General features: G+C 42.7%; 1 protein-coding gene and 1 long non-coding RNA gene across 2 annotated transcripts in view; one reads left to right on the plus strand and one right to left on the minus strand.

Moving 5' to 3' along the window:
- Positions 1-2,833, minus strand: part of MARCHF4 (membrane associated ring-CH-type finger 4) — a 165,897-nt gene extending 163,064 nt beyond the window's left edge. The window contains exon 1 of the mRNA XM_020805239.3: positions 26-2,833. Within this exon, the coding sequence (XP_020660898.2) occupies positions 26-547 (522 nt within the window). The 5' untranslated portion in view covers positions 548-2,833. The remainder of the gene's footprint in view (positions 1-25) is intronic.
- On the plus strand, positions 1,868-11,112 carry LOC140703026 (uncharacterized). The gene is made up of 2 exons (XR_012082311.2): positions 1,868-1,966; positions 5,293-11,112. It is a non-coding gene; the product is annotated as an uncharacterized LOC140703026 (long non-coding RNA).
- The last annotated feature ends 5,626 nt before the right edge of the window (positions 11,113-16,738 follow it).

Below are 16,738 nucleotides of genomic sequence, written 5' to 3' on the forward strand. Positions count from 1 at the left end.
GGCACACAGACACAGAAACACTCACCTGCTCAGGTCCTTGGAAGCAGATCCTGCAGAGGGGGGTCCTCATTCCACTGTCCAGGCTGCTTCCCAGCGAGTACCGATCCTCCGCTTTCCCTTTGCAAAAGTCGTCGTCGGAGGCGCTGCTCATCATAGAGAGGGGCTGCTCTCCTTCTCCCCCAGGGCTTCCCCACTCTTCATCCGGGGGGCTGGTGGTTCCCGCTCCTCCTCCTCCACCGCCGCCGCCGCCACTCCCGGCACTCGGCGCTCTCCAAGGTCCCCTTCGCCCTCCATAGAGCGCCGTCAGCGTATTGTTATTGGAAGCCTGCTGTAAGCCCAGGGCTTGCTCTCCACTGTTCATGGGAGGGAGAGGCGGGGGCGAAGGCGGCGGGGGCGCGGGAGGTCTCCGGAGGAGGAAGACCTTCAGGTCATTGAACAACATGCGGCAGCGGCACTTGAGGAGACCCTGGTGGCGCAACATCTGTCTGGGGATCAGCAAACCGTAGCAACAGTACCATAAAACGATCGCGCCAGTTGGTATTAACATGTGCCTTCCGTTCCAGACCGGCACGGGTGGGAAAAGTTGGGCCGGCAGGGGGCGCAGAAGAGCAAGAGGGCTAGACCGGCGGTTTCCCGGTTTCTTCTTCTAGCTCCTACCCAACCCACGTTGATGCCCAGAAATTAGATCTAGCTGAATAGCAGAAGTAGAATTCGCAGGAAGGTATTTTGGATATTTCACAGCAACCTCGTTTCAAAAAACAAAACAAAAACCTCACACAGCAATAATGAGTTTTTTTTAAAAAAAAACAACTACAAAGTATTAACTTTAAACCTCCTCCTCTCCACGTTTTTTTTTCCTTCCCAATTACTAATTCCACAATTTATTCTCTCTCTCGCTGTCTCTCTAAAATTTAAATGAGATATTAAGGGAAACAAGCCTTCTCTACTTCAAGGTGTTGGGTGGGCTAGTTTAGAGACACAACCTGGCAGGAATGGCTAACAACTGGTAACTCCAGAAAGGAGAAAGTGGGGCGGGGGGAAGAATTCAAGTCACCTAAAGGTGCGAAGACAGACACACACAGAGAGAAGGTACATATATATTTAACAGTATTTGGCATGTCAAGTATTTCCCTTTATTACTATTTTCCTATTTAGTCGGAACATTTTAAAAACGTGGTTCTGGCAGAATAACAGCACAGCGGGTCTTTAATAAAATGCAAATTTTGCTCTAGTTGCTGTTGTCATCGGTATTATTCAGATGAATATCAAAATTTGATTTCATTGACAAAAAAGACTTACATATTTGGGGGGGAGAGAGGGGAAACACCCCCTCACTCTTGGATCCTCACAGTTTACTTTTAAGGTTGCTTTAGCAAAATATCGGTAGAAATATTCAAAGTTCTGAAGGGCAATGAGTATTCTATGAGGTTAATCTTGATTCTTAAAATGCACCGAAACGTTGCATTACCTCCCCCGTGCCAGGAACCGTCTGGACCACACGCAAGCAGTGAGGAAGCATTAAGGGAGGGGACCGGGATCTTAGCTTTTCTTCCATTTGTTTTCCTTCCTGGAACTGAAAGAAACGAACCCACCCACCCACCCCCAAATCCGTCGCGGTCTGCCCTTGCCTTTGGCTCGAAATTGACTAAGCAAACGTAGATCTTACATTGTCACGTTTCCTTTCCCCTTTCACAAAACAGGGACGTCATCAAACGCATTGACAGCTTGTGTGGACCATCGTGGCTGACGCGGAAGGGAGAAAAGGGACGCTCAGCAGAGGCAGGGATCTCCTTTGGATGCAGGCGACTCCTTCCTGGCCGTCGCTACCACCGTCTCCCGTGCCATCGTCTTCCTCTCCCCGGGTCGTCTTCGTCGTCGTCGTCCGCCGCCGCCTTCGCCGCCGCCTTCGCCGCCGCCGCTTTCTCTGATGGTTGTTTTCGCTCAATGGCATTGACGCTCGACCATGGCAAGTCTTTAAAAATAAGAGGAAAGGGGGTGGGGGTGAGGTGGGGAGGAGAGGGAGGCACAACAACACAAACCCGCACCGCGGATAGAGTCTCCTGCCTTTGGGGTGGGGGACAGGGGTGGGTGTAAAGAACTGAAAATTAAAAAAAAAAAAAGGAGGGGAGGATTCAAGGAAGCTTGCTAAGCAAGACGATGCGCTAGACCGAAAGCACGCCGGCAAAAGCGGCGGAGGCGGCGGGTGGTTGGCTTGCAGCTTCCCCGCGTCTGGGCAGCGGTCGGTTTCTCCCTCTCGCCAGCCTCCCCGTCGCTCGCGCTCTCCCCATCCAGCTTCCAGTGATGATGTGGCTGTTGCTACCTCCTTGGGAGGCAATGGGAGAGGAGGATAGTTTTGCAGTGCAAACGGGGATGTTGAGGAAGGGCGGGAGTGAAGGGAGGGTGGGTGGAACGTGATTCTCTCTTCTCTCCCTCCCTCTTCTGCCTCCTGCTCAAGCCTTAAATAAATAAAGCGAAGACAGAAACGGGGTGGTGGAGGAGGCGGAGGTAGTTGTGGGCAAAAGATGTGTGTGTGTGTGTGTGTGTGTGTGTGAGAGAGAGAGAGAGAGAATAAATTCAGGTTGTTGGCCCAGCCTTGCTTTTCTTCTCCGCCCCCAGCGCCGACATAGGAGCTGTCAATTAACCATGGGCGGGAGTGGGGACTGCGAGAGTGTGGGGAGGAGAAAGGGCTTGCATAGATAGGAAAATAATGTGCCCGGGAGCCCTGACGGTATTAGCTGGAGTGAATGTGCGGTCAGGTGTGCGTTGTGTGTGTATGGGGGGAGGGGATGTATGCTAGCGGATGAAGAGAAGACGGGAGCTGCAGCAGTTTCAGCACCAAATACGCTGGACAGCTCCCTTCCCAGGTTGGCGCGTCAGGCTGTGGAGAGACTGACGCAACCAGCACAAGGAGCCGAGGAGTAAGGAGTAGGGAAAGGATGGGAGGAGGGGCGGGGATAGGAAGGGGGGGGCGCGTCAAAGAGTACTGAACTGTTAGCCGCCCAACGTGCCAACTTCCATCGTGCACAGCGATCAACTATCAATTCCTCTGCATCTTCATGGGGAGGGAACTGTGGCAGGATGCCTGTCCTTTCTGTGATCGTTGTGCCTGTCTGGGAGAGAGACGGGCCCCCGCGCGTCGCCGGGTGTTCCCAGTGATACGGCTTGGATAGCCTTGCCCCTGCCTGCCCACAGGGAGGCGGGCTGTCTTTCACGTGCCCACTTGAATGTAGGAGGCTTGACGATGCGCCTTTCCTTGGATTGCAAAGAAGGACTCCCCGCCTCTGAATGGTTGCCTTGATGTGTTGAATGTAGACATAGCTGTGAGTCTGTCCGATGCTTAGATGAACACAGGCTCTGTCGGCTTACCTGTGTCTAAGCAGAACTTGGGAAGTTACTTTTAAGAAGGAAGGCTGTTACAAGATTTTGTTGCCATCTCTAACGCAGCAATAGTGGGATGATACTCCAACTCATCACATCATCCTACTACTCAGTTATGAGCACCTTCCTCCTGTTATTGTATTCATTCTTCATCAAACTTCCCAAGCTCTGTTTATAATGCTATGGTTTTGCTTTTCCTCTTTTCCTGATTCCTCCTTCTCCCCATTTCTCTCTTCACCCTTTCCTTCTGGAGGTATATTTGCCAGAGTGTGCATATGTATGCCTTTGTATGAACATAAGAAGTGTTCTTGGTTGTTTTAACTTTTTGTGTGTATTTGGGACAAGTGCTCTTTCACTGGTGACTCACTTTATGTACATAAGAAAACTTGGTACCCCTTTTGTCTGTTCTTGATTGTTTTGCAGATTTTTGAATGAAGTTTTTTACTTATTTATTTGATTTCCATTCAATGTATCCCACTTTTGTTTTGAAACAGATTCTTGAGGCAGTTCACTCTATGATCAAAATTGAAGTAGATTTTTTTGGTGAAAAGAAACAAATGCCTGAGCAATTAAACACATTATAATGTTAAATTAAATTGAAAGTAATATTTAAAACATTTCAGTGAAAAATAATACAATGTGAACAAAAAGCCCTATCCTCAGCAGCCAGGTAATTGCCAACAGTCCTCCTCCATAAAATGGTCTTTCTCTGTTAGCGATGCAGAGACAACACTAAGGTATCTGAAGGATGGTCACTCAATTTGTCATTGCATATGTGTCTGTGGGACTGGTGTGCAATGCCAAAACCCTATGTCAGCTTCTTAACTAGAGGCAATTTGCTGTTGAGATTTAAGCTGATGGAGTTAGGCTTGTAAGTGTTAAGTAACAGGATTCTGGCCAATGATATTGTGCTTTATCTAAATCAGTTTCTTAGTTTCCCAATTTCTTCAGCCACAAAGTTCTTCTTCTGCTCTTCTTTCCTCACTTTTTAAAAACTTGAATGATCAGTTTTAACAATTTGAACTGTTTGTTTCTCATTACATTACAAAAGTATTCTAGATTTCTGCATTTTAAAAAAAGTTTTATATCTTGGTCTTTGTTCATTCATCTTAGCGTTCCTTCTTTTCCACTCTGTTCAACAAATTCTTTGTCTCCTTTGATATAGGCATCACTGTGATTGGGGGTAAGTTAGTGGTAATCTAATGTTACAGGTTAAATTGGTATCCAGATTATATATGTAATGTTGTATATATTTTAGAAAATAAACAAGGCAAGCATTAAAATTTGTCCTACAAATTAATTAGTTGCAGATCATTTCATGGTTCAAGGAAGTCTTCCCTAACCTGGTGCACTTCAGGTGTTTTAGACTACAAAGAAAATCCCATTGATGCTTATGCAAGGTCCATGCAACTTGCCATAACTAATTGCAGCTGATTGATGAGGTGCCAGTCTTGGTGTACTGCCTGGTTATGCACCTGATTGACCAACAATGTTCTTTGGCACTTCCTCAGTTAGCTGCAATAAACCATGGCATAAAGTTATACATTTTTTCCATGAATACATAGTAGGACACTTTCTATTATGTTCAGCTAGCAGAGTCCATAGTCAGAGATGGTATGAGCTATAAAACATTTAGAGGGTAACAATTTGAAGAAGACCAGCTAGTGTCAATAGATTTACTTAGTATTAAGATACAGTGAGACCATTTAATACATGTAGTACATTAATTTTATCTAGTATGGTTGGTTTTTAAATGTGCGTCTGATAATCACAAACTCTAGTTCCACACTGGCTGATGCTGTATCAATATACCTGACATGAAGAAATCATCCAATTAGGACATATATGGAGGAATAGTAGAATAAAATATGTAGCATTCATCTTGCTCTTTATTATTATTTTGATATTTTACAGAAAACATACAAGACGACTTTTGAAAAGATAAGGATAAAACAAACAAGAGAAAAACAAGAGAACAATAGAAGCGAAGAAACAGAAACAAAACACCAACAAGCAGAAATCACAGGAAAATCAAAATTCAATCAGATCTTCTTCAGTGCCAACTCAAAAAGCAGGAGAGAAGGCAGTGGACATACCTCTCTGGGCATCTCCCGTTATATAACCTGTTCTGCTCCATTCTGGACATGCTGCAGTGTCTGGACTGCTTTCAATAGCAGCTCCATATAAAATGGATTGTAATAATATAACCTAAATGACAGAGGCCAAGCCCAATCTCTTCAGGAAAGAACACCATTGGCATATTAGGAGGAAATGGTAAAATGCATTCCCACTCACTGCTTTTACCTGAGCACCTTGTTCCCAGTTTAGGCCCAGGGGTTCTTCATGACTCCTCACCTGCCATCTCAGGTGGTTGGAACATCAGCTAGAGCAGGGAGACATTCAGGACCACCAGAATCCCCAGTACACAGTATTTCCAACTCTAGATGATGTCTCCATCTGTTTGCCCTCATCCAGTCCCAAATTGCCACACCAGATATTGGCTGAGATCCTGTTGCTTAGCATAATAAGCTGCAGCTACGGGAGGCCCACTGGATCCATGGGGAAGGGAAGAGTCATTTCCTCTGTATGTTCAATTGATTTAATGGGCCTACTCTAGTAGTAACTTACTTTTCTAAGTAAGAGGATTTCAGCCCTCAGTTCAACACATCCACCGCCCACCTCACCTGTTCTAAATGCATCTCCTTTTAGATGCTCTCTTGGGGCCATTTCTTCACACAGCAGCAGCTAACCCACGATAACGCTACTGTCAATCTCGGCTTCCTCCTTGATGCTGCAAATGGTGGGAAATTTTATTTGTCACAGGCATCCTTTATACAAGAAGGTGCATAATAAATATAATATGTGGAGAGGACAACACTTTAGAAGACTGGTGGTGCCCTAGATGCTGTGCAAAACAGAAGAATAACATCTGGTGCAGGGGAGCCTTAACATGGGCTTTAGAGATGCCAGCAAATGTATGTTATCATGGCTTACAAAAAGTGTAGAGATGAAGGTGAGGGCAGAGGTGAGGCGCATATGGCTGTCAAATGTTGCTGGATACACATCCGCCCTAGGGATGCAAATCCTCACCTGATTGGTCCTCACACAGCCAAGGAGAAATGTTGTGTTGGTCTCAGAGAAAAGCTGTGTATTTTCTCAAATGGTTTTTGTACATTACTGTAAAATGCGCTGTATTGGACGATGTAGTAACCATTACCTTGTGGTATGAATCAGCAAAAGCAGTGCCACTGCAGGCTTAATTTTGTCTTTGTGATCAATTAGCCGTAGTGCTCAGTGCCTGTGTGTGTTTGGCTTCACAAAGAGAAGATGGCACTAATTTTGCATGGGAACAAGATTTTAATTCAAATTGAAAACCACAAAAAAAATCACACATACACAAAAATACTATTTGTGGTGTCTCAGACTCTTCAAGATCTCTCAGTGGATTAGAAAATCCTCAGGAACCTGTCTCAGTAGATGCTAAGACAGCCAGACTTATGTTAAATCACAAGAACAGAGCAACATCTTCATATCTTTAGCCCTAACCAGCATAGATGAAGATGAGGTGTGATGAGGGATCTGTAGTCCTGCAATATGTGGAAGGCTCCAAGATTAGGGATACTTAATTAGTGATAAGGCAGGCCAGGCCAGAGCAATTTGGACAATGATGGTTCAACCAATATTCTGTGAGGGAGGTGAGTTTGAGAGAACAGCAATGACCCTGCTATAATTACCTAACGTACAGAGGTCTGCTATGGTTCCTTGTGCAGTCATGTAAGGAAAGATACAGTGGTGCCTCAACTTATGAACTTAATTGGTTCCGGAACTCCGGTTGTAACTCAAAATGGTTTGTAAGTCAAAGCACCATTTTCCATAGGAATGCACTGAAATGCAATTTATCCATTCTGGCTGAAGAAAAAAAAATCACACACCCCAAAAAAATCTCTGCAAGACTCATCGGAAATGTGATTAATCCCTTCTAGCTGAAGGGGGGGGGGGGAGAAAAGCAAGCAAAGTGTGCAAGACCCATTGGAAATGCACAGAAAGCAAAGCAAAAAGCAAGCAACCCCCCCCAAGACCCATCGGAAATGGGGAAAAAACCCAAAAGCAAGCAACCCCCCCAAGAAATGTGGGGAAAAAACCAAAAAACAAACCCCCGACCCATCGGAAATGAGGAAAAAAAGCTAAAAACAAACCCCCAAGACAGAACAGCACAGAAACATAACCCCCACAGCCCCAAACCTCGCTGCAAAACCTAGCCTGAACAGTTTTTAAAAAGCAGAAAGCAGCACCTTATCTTACCAGGCAGTCCGAAGCCTCCTCCAATCTCACTCACTCTAACCATTGGGGCGAAAGAGCTACAAAGAAGCAGCCTCTTTGCCTACCAAAGGTTAGCAAATTTGAATTCCCTGCCTTTTTCTGTTTGTAACTGAAAGCTCCTGCCACAAGTCGAAGCAAAATTTTGCGGCCAGAGCTGGTTGTAACTCAAAATGGTCGTAATTTGAGACGTTTTTAAGTCGAGGCACCACTGTAGTAGAATATTGCAATTGCTTGTCATTGGTTTTGAGGTTGTGCTTGGCTGGGGTGACATAAGCAAGCCATGACTCCCAGACTTCAAAGTGCTGGGATGGGGCACTTATATTATCAGCTATCCTGTCCCCTGAGCGTAGCTGGGGCACAGAGAACTGGATTCTCCCAGCAACAATGTATTTTTGTGAACTCTCTGTATTTGAGATTGGCTTGGTCTTGAACAGACAATTGTGATCCACTGGATTTACAAAAGTCCTCCTTCCGGTTTGTTCATATGAATCAACAGAGCTGCAAGCATTTTTAGATGCTCCTTGTGAGCAGAAGGCTATAGGACTGTCACCTTTGCACCTGCAAAGTTTTACTGCTACAGCTCTGTTGATACATCACTTGTTTCTGTCCAAGTTATGCTGATGTTCATGTGCATACCACAGCCCTTTATGGGATTCAGCCTCAATACGATTCCACAAACACTCTTTTATGAGTGTAGTGGGAGATCAGGAAAAAGGCTGTTTAGTGGTGGCACTTAGGTTATGAAATGCTCTTTTGCAAGGAAGCCCAATCAATACTGCTCTCTTTTCTCTTCTGGCTCCAAAGGAAGACAAACATATTTCACCAGGACTCTAGCATCACTATTGCTGGTATGAGGTCTCTGATGATTTTATCCTGGGGGATTAATATTGTGTTCATAAATATATTTTAGTAGTACACAAACATTGGGCTTCTTTCAAATCAAATTGTTGTTGTCTTGCATTGTTCATTCCTCCAGAAGACAGCCACATTAATACTTACCTGTAAATCTGCTTCCCTCCTGTCACCTTACTGTTCATTTTCCCTCTAAATGCCTTCATCAAAGCTCCAGGTGTTCAGATCACACAGACATGCTTGTCTATGCCCCAAAGTTAAGATAACCTCACAAAATCTCAGCAGTTTGGGACTAGGGGCCAAAATCCTACCATTAATGAGCAAGACAGGCTAAATCCAAATGTCATTCAAAGGTTATGCTGGTCCAGGTCTCTGTGATCAAACACAATCAATGGATTTTGCTGCGAAGCAGTGTGAAGCAGAGACGAAGCTGCTGCATTGTTCCATAATTAGGAGCAGAGCAAAACAAAAACAGAATCCAAGTGCTCATTATAGCCAACTGGAAATAGCACGGGCAATTAATTCACTGCAAATAAGTTACACATGGATTTGCCAAAAAGTTTCAAATATATAATCACCGTAGGCTGCTGTGCCATTGAAAATCACATTTTTCTATTACACAGCAGAACAATCTGTTTTGTCAAGAATTACTGGCAATATCTTAAAGGTTTTGTGCATTTGTGTTCTAGAGACATGAACTAGCACCAAAATTCAGATGCAGGATTCAGAATTACAGCTGTTCAGATTTTGAATTCAGAATTCTAAAAATCTGGAATTTCCAGATATCCAAAACTCTGTTACAGCCAATAGGAATACTATTACAGTCATTCTGTTCCCCTTTTAAGAAACACAAATAGGTGAAACATTTTCCAAGGATTTCCCTGTATCTTCTGACACCTTGCCAGGGATTGTAGCAAACAAAAAGAGTGCATACCAACAGCCAGCAGTGCCCAGGTATTATTTATTTATTCATTTATTTATTTATTCAATTTATATGCCGCCCACACTACCCAGAGGTCTCTGGGTATTAATTAGGGAACTAGTCATGGGCACACTGATTGAATGCTGGACAATAGGAATGTCAACAGGAAATGTCAGCAACATTGGGGAGGTAGAGGACAGGTCGCACTGGGGAATGGGCAAATGCCCTGGGCATCATTGGGAGGAAGACTGGGGCATCAGATAGCTTGTGGTAGGCAGGAACTGGGCCAACAGCATGGGGCACAGCACAGTTGAGTGAATGAGCGAGCACATTCTTGGAGTAGCAGTTGGAAGAATGAAAGAGATGGAAGGAGTGGGCAGCAGGCTGAAGCATGGCATACCTTGTCCTGCAAGGAGAGTATGCCTTTCTCTCTTACTGAAAGGGACTTAGGGAAGCATGGCAATAGTAGCTTGACCACAAGTTGGATGCCATTCCTACTCCCCTTACTGATGCTTAATATCCAAGAGGGTTGCTAGAATGTACTCCGCCTTCTTCCACAGTGCTACTGAAGTTGTTAGCAATTCAACATCCAAATGAATGCATGATCACTTGAAAGGAAGAAAGTGCTTGTTGACTAATATGCTGAATAGTTTGCATGACCCCTCCCACCTATTCTTGATCAATTAGCTAACACTCTTTCTTTGGAGGGCAAAGATGACCCCTCCTCTATCTTTGATTGCTTTATTGCCTTTATTTAGGCACTACACGCTTTGGGGACACTATAGAAGAAGGATGCTCTTTTGAATTTCTCCTATCTTCCCGTCCAACATTTTCTCTCAGCCATGCGGCCTGAGAGACCCCACTGGTGTGTGTGTGTGTGTGTGTGTGTGTGTGTGTGTGTGTGTGTGTGTGTGTGTGTGTGTGTGTGTGTGTGTGTGTGTGTGTGTGTGTGTGTGTGTGTGTGTGTGTGTGTGTGTGTGTGTGTGTGTGTGTGTGTGTGTGTGTGTGTGTGACTATTTCAACCCATTTCTTGATTTATCCTATTGACCTCTGAGAGCCTGCTTTTGTGTATCTTATTGAAACATCTGTAAGAAAGCTCAAGCCTGCGACTTGTAAGTTCGGTGAGTAAAGGTATATGTTCCTTTCATCTTAAAAGCAGTATCTGAATAATTACTGAAACTGGTTACATGCTGTGGGGTGTGTATGTTTCTTGGGGAATTGCTACTCAGTTTTAAAGCCAAAAGTTACTAGTGTTTTCATTGTGCAATTAAGGGAATTAAAGACATTCATCTCTGCTGGTATTACAAAGCCAATTAGATGCAGTACATGCATAGCTGTTGACATGACAATTGTGCATGCACTAAAACTGATTTCACAACCTAAGATGATTGTCCCCTTGCTGCTAACCTATTGTTAAAGTTCTAATTCCTGCCTCAGGCATTTGAGGCAAGCCCCACCCCTCTTCTTGTTTTTTGTGCTGCTTCCTTTTTCTCTCTCTGTCTCCTGACCTGGCTCTATGTGGCAGGCTTGGAAGGACATCTCACATGGCAGAGACTCTAATTCCTCATTTTTTTCTTTTATTCTTCTGATTGTAACTACTGGTCACAATTGTAAGTAAAGGAACCTTTTTTATACTTTAACTGCTTCTAGAGTGATTTCATACTAGCAAAGTACTAGTTTGTGTGAGAAACCAAAGCAAGGGTGTGTGATAAGACTGGGCTGATCATTTCATGTTTCTTACTCTGCTAATGAAAAGGGAATAACCAAAAATATTCCTTAACAATACCTTGGTACACTGTGTACATTATTATAACCATACTGTTCAGGACACAATTGCTGCAAGACAGGACCACCCTGACCATTAGGCAGAGCAAGGCAGGCATCTCAGGCAGCAGATTTTGAATATTATGAAAACACAGCATTTTGCTCCTTTAAATGCCTTGTTCTTCAGAGTGACGTGTGGGATTTTGTTTTGTCCCAGGAGCCAAAAATAATTTCGTTAGGCTTGACACCTATCATGACTTTTTATGGAAGGATATTGCTTTGGCTCAGGCAGCAAAATGCCTTGGTTGAGCTGTGCTTGGAGGCAGCCATACTTGAGTGAAAAAATTACTTGGAAGCTTTCTTGAACTTTCCCTCCTATAAAACAAAGATGCCTGTTTTCTGAGCAACCCATCTGCTGCCTGGCTGACCGCTTCCCGTGTCGACAGCAGCCACGGAGAGCTTCCTGTTCCACTTCAGCTTCCCTTAATGGGATGGAGGGAGCCTGGATTGCTTTGTTCTCAGCCACATCCCCCTGGCAAGCCATCACTTAAAGATACTTCACCTCCCGACGGAACACTTGTGTCACAGCAAGACTTCCTGTGTTTCTCCTGGACAAAAATGCTATTAAGAAAAATCCTGAGTGTGTAATCATTAAGCTGTGAACTTGTCTCTATGAAAAAAAGGGGGGGCCTGGAAGGTTCAGGATTTGCTGTGTTCCATACGAGGTGATTTTATCTACTCCGAAGGAAACTGGTATAACTGGCAAAGGTAAAGGGGGTGAGGGCATTGCACTAGACCTGAAAAACAGAAATCTGAAATGCCACACAGTTAACAAATAAACTTCTGGATCTGATTATGTTTCTCCTGAAGTATTACAGCTAATACGAAATGACAACTTGGAGGTTTTAATGGAGCTTTTCATTCAGATGTACACAGAACAGGAATGGTCCCTGAAACCTGGCTGTGAGCAATCTTTATCACATTGAAAAGAAATAAAAATGGCAGAACCAGTAATGACTACAGAACAATAAGTCTGACGCTTAAGGTTGTCTTTAAAATAATACATGACAAAACTTACAAGAAATCTGAAGGAGAGACAGAAGACACCAATTTGGAATCAATTTGTTGTTGTTTAATCGTTAAGTCGTGTCTGACTCTTCATGACACCTCTATAGGAATCAACAGAAGATTTAGTATCAAGGAAGCAGTATTCTGTATACATGTACTTGGAGAGAGATTAAGGGATATGAATATGGATATGTATGCTTGCTTTATTGGTTATGAGACAGAGTCTAGTAGAACAAGCTGAAAGGGTTGTTCATAAACAAAGGTCGTGATTCAAAAAAAAATCAAGTATGTATAATAGCAACCACTACTGACAACAAAAATCTGCAGGGAAACTTAAATATCAAATGATGGAGGAAATAGAGATACAAAGATGATGATGCAGCTTCTCAATACTACTTTTCAAACTCTACTCTAAGAACATCTTTAGAGAAGCACTTCATAATTCAAATGATGGTGTCATTACCAATTAAAAAGTTAACAATACTACCCAATGTGCAGATGATATAGTATTACTAGGAGATAATTCTGGACCTTAACTCAAGACTGCTATTAAAAAGACAAAGGCATTATAAGTTTACTGCAGGGTGGCAAGAATTTATTAGAATGACAGGATGACTAGTGAAGAAGTACCAAAGAATGAATAAAGACCAAGAAATCATAAAATGCAGAAAGCTAGAATACTTTGGCCACATAATGAGAAATGAAAAGTACATGTTTCATCTATTCATTCAAAGTAAAATAAATGAGAAAACACACGGATTAGGGTCTTTGTGAGAAAAATCTCAGGAGCTGCACTCTTTGCCTTTCTCTGAAAGGTGCAAGTCCATGCACCCACCATCACGATCCCCTCTGGTTGTTCCTGGCTATTTGAGGCACTGGTGTTCTGTGGGCAGAGAACGTAGAGAAAAACCTTCAGACGGAGACAGTGAGCCCTGTCACCAGCAGAGCACACGAGGAGATAGGAGTTCAGACGGTAAGGCCATCTCACAAAAATCCATTTGTTTCCACCTGACACTGCTTGCCAGACATTTGTCTCTCCAGTTGGAGACTATAGCAGATCTCTGAGACTCCAGCCAGTGTGCTTGAGAGTTGGCAACTTCATGACAGATTCCAGAGCCTTCACTCCCAGTTTTCAAGCCCAGTGACTCTTCTAGAGCTGTATCCTCTGCACTGAAGAGATGGAAGGGCTCATAACCAAAACATGGCTTTTTTTTTTAAAGTGGCTTTTTAATTAAGGTATCTGAGAGAATTGAATACGTCATTATAAAAGGTCTCAGATTGGCTCCGGAAGGCAAAAAGCCAAAGGCCAAATGGTTTCAACTGCCCAAGAAATACAGCAATTATCTTAAAAGGAAGGCTCCCAAGGGAGCTGGAATTTAGGCATTAAGCAGAGAGAAAACACTAAGAACTCTGATATTTCTTGAGTATTATAAGTGTGATTGACCTCCCCCAGTAGCTTTAGCTGAAATTTTTAGCTACACAAAGATCAAGTTCAGACTGAGTGACAAGAGCGTTTACATTTAATTTTTATCCTTGGAATTAAGAACTCATTTTGTAATCATTCAAGGCAAAATGCAAGAAGGTCAGTCCAATTCACCAGTAAATTAGTGCTTGGGAAGCTAGTACAAGGAGACTCCATTGTGATTTTTAAAATTACTGTTGGTTACAATGGATGTAGGGTCCGGCCTGGGTTACTGCATTGTGTCCTCATAATAACAGAATTCTCTGGCTTCTTGAAGGCTAAACAGTTTATCCTGGTACCTTCAACTTTTCCTAACTTTGGTTGTTGTAGGTTTTTCGGGCTGTTTGACCGTGTTCTGCCAAACAGCCCGAAAAACCTACAATAACCATCAGATCCTGGCTGTGAAAGCCTTCGAGAATACATTTTCCTAACTTTACTGTATTGTCTTTCCCCAAGGATCTTGCCTTCTCATGATGTGCCCAGAGTAGGATAGCCTCAGCTTTGTAATTTTATCTTTTGGAAGGAATTTAGGCTTGATTTGATTCAGAACCCACTTCTGTTGTCTTTCTTTTGGCCCAGGGTGTTTGGACAGTTCTCCGCTAGCACCATATTTCGAATGTATCAACCCTTCTCCTGTCAGGTTTTTTCACTTTCCAGCTTTTAGACTCACACATAGTAATTGAAATACAATCATGTTGACAATCTTGGCCTTGGTCTTCAGTGCCACATCCTTACTGGCAACAAATTACTTCTAGGCTCTGGTTATTTTTTAAAAAAAAACCTGTTACCTCTACTGATGCCAAGCACTCCTCTGTTTTTCTTACAGGATACTAATTTTGCCTATCGCCCACAGAAAAACCCTCTGGAGTTGGCTGAACAACATTGACTTGCCTAAGGGCAAATAGGGCTGTCCAATCCTTCATGTTAGAGGTGCCGACAGATTAAACAATCTATTCCTTTTCTTCAACATGTTCAACTGGAGCAACTAAACACATTTGACTGGAAGCTGGAATGGAGAAGAATTCTAGCAGTTTCATGATTGCCATGGAAATGAAATATTTTGCACTCCTCAAGAATCTTTGCAAGATAAAGCATGCCTTGCCTCAGAATTTCACAAAATTTGTGAGCCTTGTGGTTATTATAAAGGGAATTTTTAAAACCACATATTTTTAAAAATATAAATGGCCAACAATGTGTACAATTGGGGAAAAATACAAAGCTGCTTTAGTTCAAGCAGAAAATATGTAACAAGTGCATATGTTCAGAAAATTGACTAATGTGTACTTCATGAGAAGTGCCTATGGAAAATGTGTGCTAATTTCCCAGTGAGAAGGAAAAAAGAATCGTATAATCTAACATGCCCAAAGGATGGGGATACAGATGAAGTTAGAAGAAAAGCTATGAGATAAGATTGACAGGTATTTTTTTTTTTGCATCCCTGGTTGCAAATCATTTGTCTCAAATTAGAGCACCAGCTTCCCAAATTGTTTGTAACAGGATTTGTCACCTGAATTTGCAAAATTGTCAGTGTTCTCTTTATCCAGAAGTTTTATTCTCTCCCTCTTTCTGTCTCAATTTCTGCCTCTGACTGCTCCATATGCCTTCAGTCCAACTTGATGGATCTTGATTCCAAGATTTCTGTGAAGGAATTTTCTACCAGCAAGGTGCTTAAGGTCTATTTGGCTTTCTCTTTCTTAGGGAGACTGTCCATAGATGGGAATTTTGTACAAGGAATTGTTCTGACTGAGAACGACATCATCAGACTATGTTTGGGAAGAAATCGTAGTTTAGAAAAAAAGACTTGGAAGAGACAAAGAATTTGTTGACTCTATATTCTCTCTAAAAGGTGATTGTGTTTTTCCACATTTTTTTTACTGTAGTGAGGCATGCAGGGAACCATTTAGGGCACATATCCAGCCTATCTGGTAGACCACATGGATAGGAATATGTACATCCTTTAGGTCACCTTTGTTGCAGAAGCATTTTAAAATGCTAGTTGCCTGCCTACAAATCTGAGGTGGGAACAGTGAATTTTGGAAAATCTGTCAAAGGATTACAATGTATATTGTTTGTTAAGGCTGCCATCTATGCTCAATCTTTATCTTATATGAAAAATCAAACAAAGAAAGAAAGCGTACATTCACAAAATGTCTGCAAGCCTCAAGTGACCTAATTCTAGAGGAAATGAAACCTGTATAATGGCTGCACCCTGATAGCTAGCAATGCTTGAATAATTTGAGTGTATGTAAAACTATAAACAAGGTAGTGATTCTTCTATAAAGAGTTTTCCAAATGTAAACATAAATCTGGAATACTGCAGAGGGTTCAAAATGTATGGCCTATATAGTACACTGTATGGGGCAAAAGAGGAGTGTAATTTTGTGAAAGACTCATGCCTTGGTTTAAATCTGTATACAGTATTAGAAAGGTCTGTGTCAATCTCATGATATGCTATCCCAGAATTTAAGCTACGTGAGAAAGGTAAGGAGGGCTCTAGAAGCAAGGATGAGAATTTGCAAATGGCTGTATCCAGGGGCATGTGGTTGTTATCCATGGAAGTTGTAGAGATGGCTGAACTTCAGAGGAAAATCTTCAACCTGGTGGAAACCTGTGGTCCTCCAAATTTTGTTCAACTCCTGTCCCCCTCAGTCCCAGTCAACACTGTTCAAGGTCAGAGATTATAGGGGTTGTTGCCCAGCAGAATGTGGAAGATCACCAGTTTTCCATCTCGGCTCCACATCTTGCCCAGACTCCTATGTCATTTGCATCATGATATATACAAGGAGGTGATAACTGGAGTTATTCCCCTCCTCTTCTTTCTCCACCATCTCTGGCCTCAATTGTACAAAAGACTTTGAGCTGGGAGAACTAAAAAAAGCTTGAAAGAGAAACAGATGAGGTAAGGAATATATGAATGCTTGAAACACACTTAAAAGGACTGCATATCTATCAAGGGTTCTTAAGTCATTATC

Source organism: Pogona vitticeps, chromosome 1 (genome assembly GCF_051106095.1).
Source record: "Pogona vitticeps strain Pit_001003342236 chromosome 1, PviZW2.1, whole genome shotgun sequence".
NCBI lineage: Eukaryota > Metazoa > Chordata > Lepidosauria > Squamata > Agamidae > Pogona > Pogona vitticeps.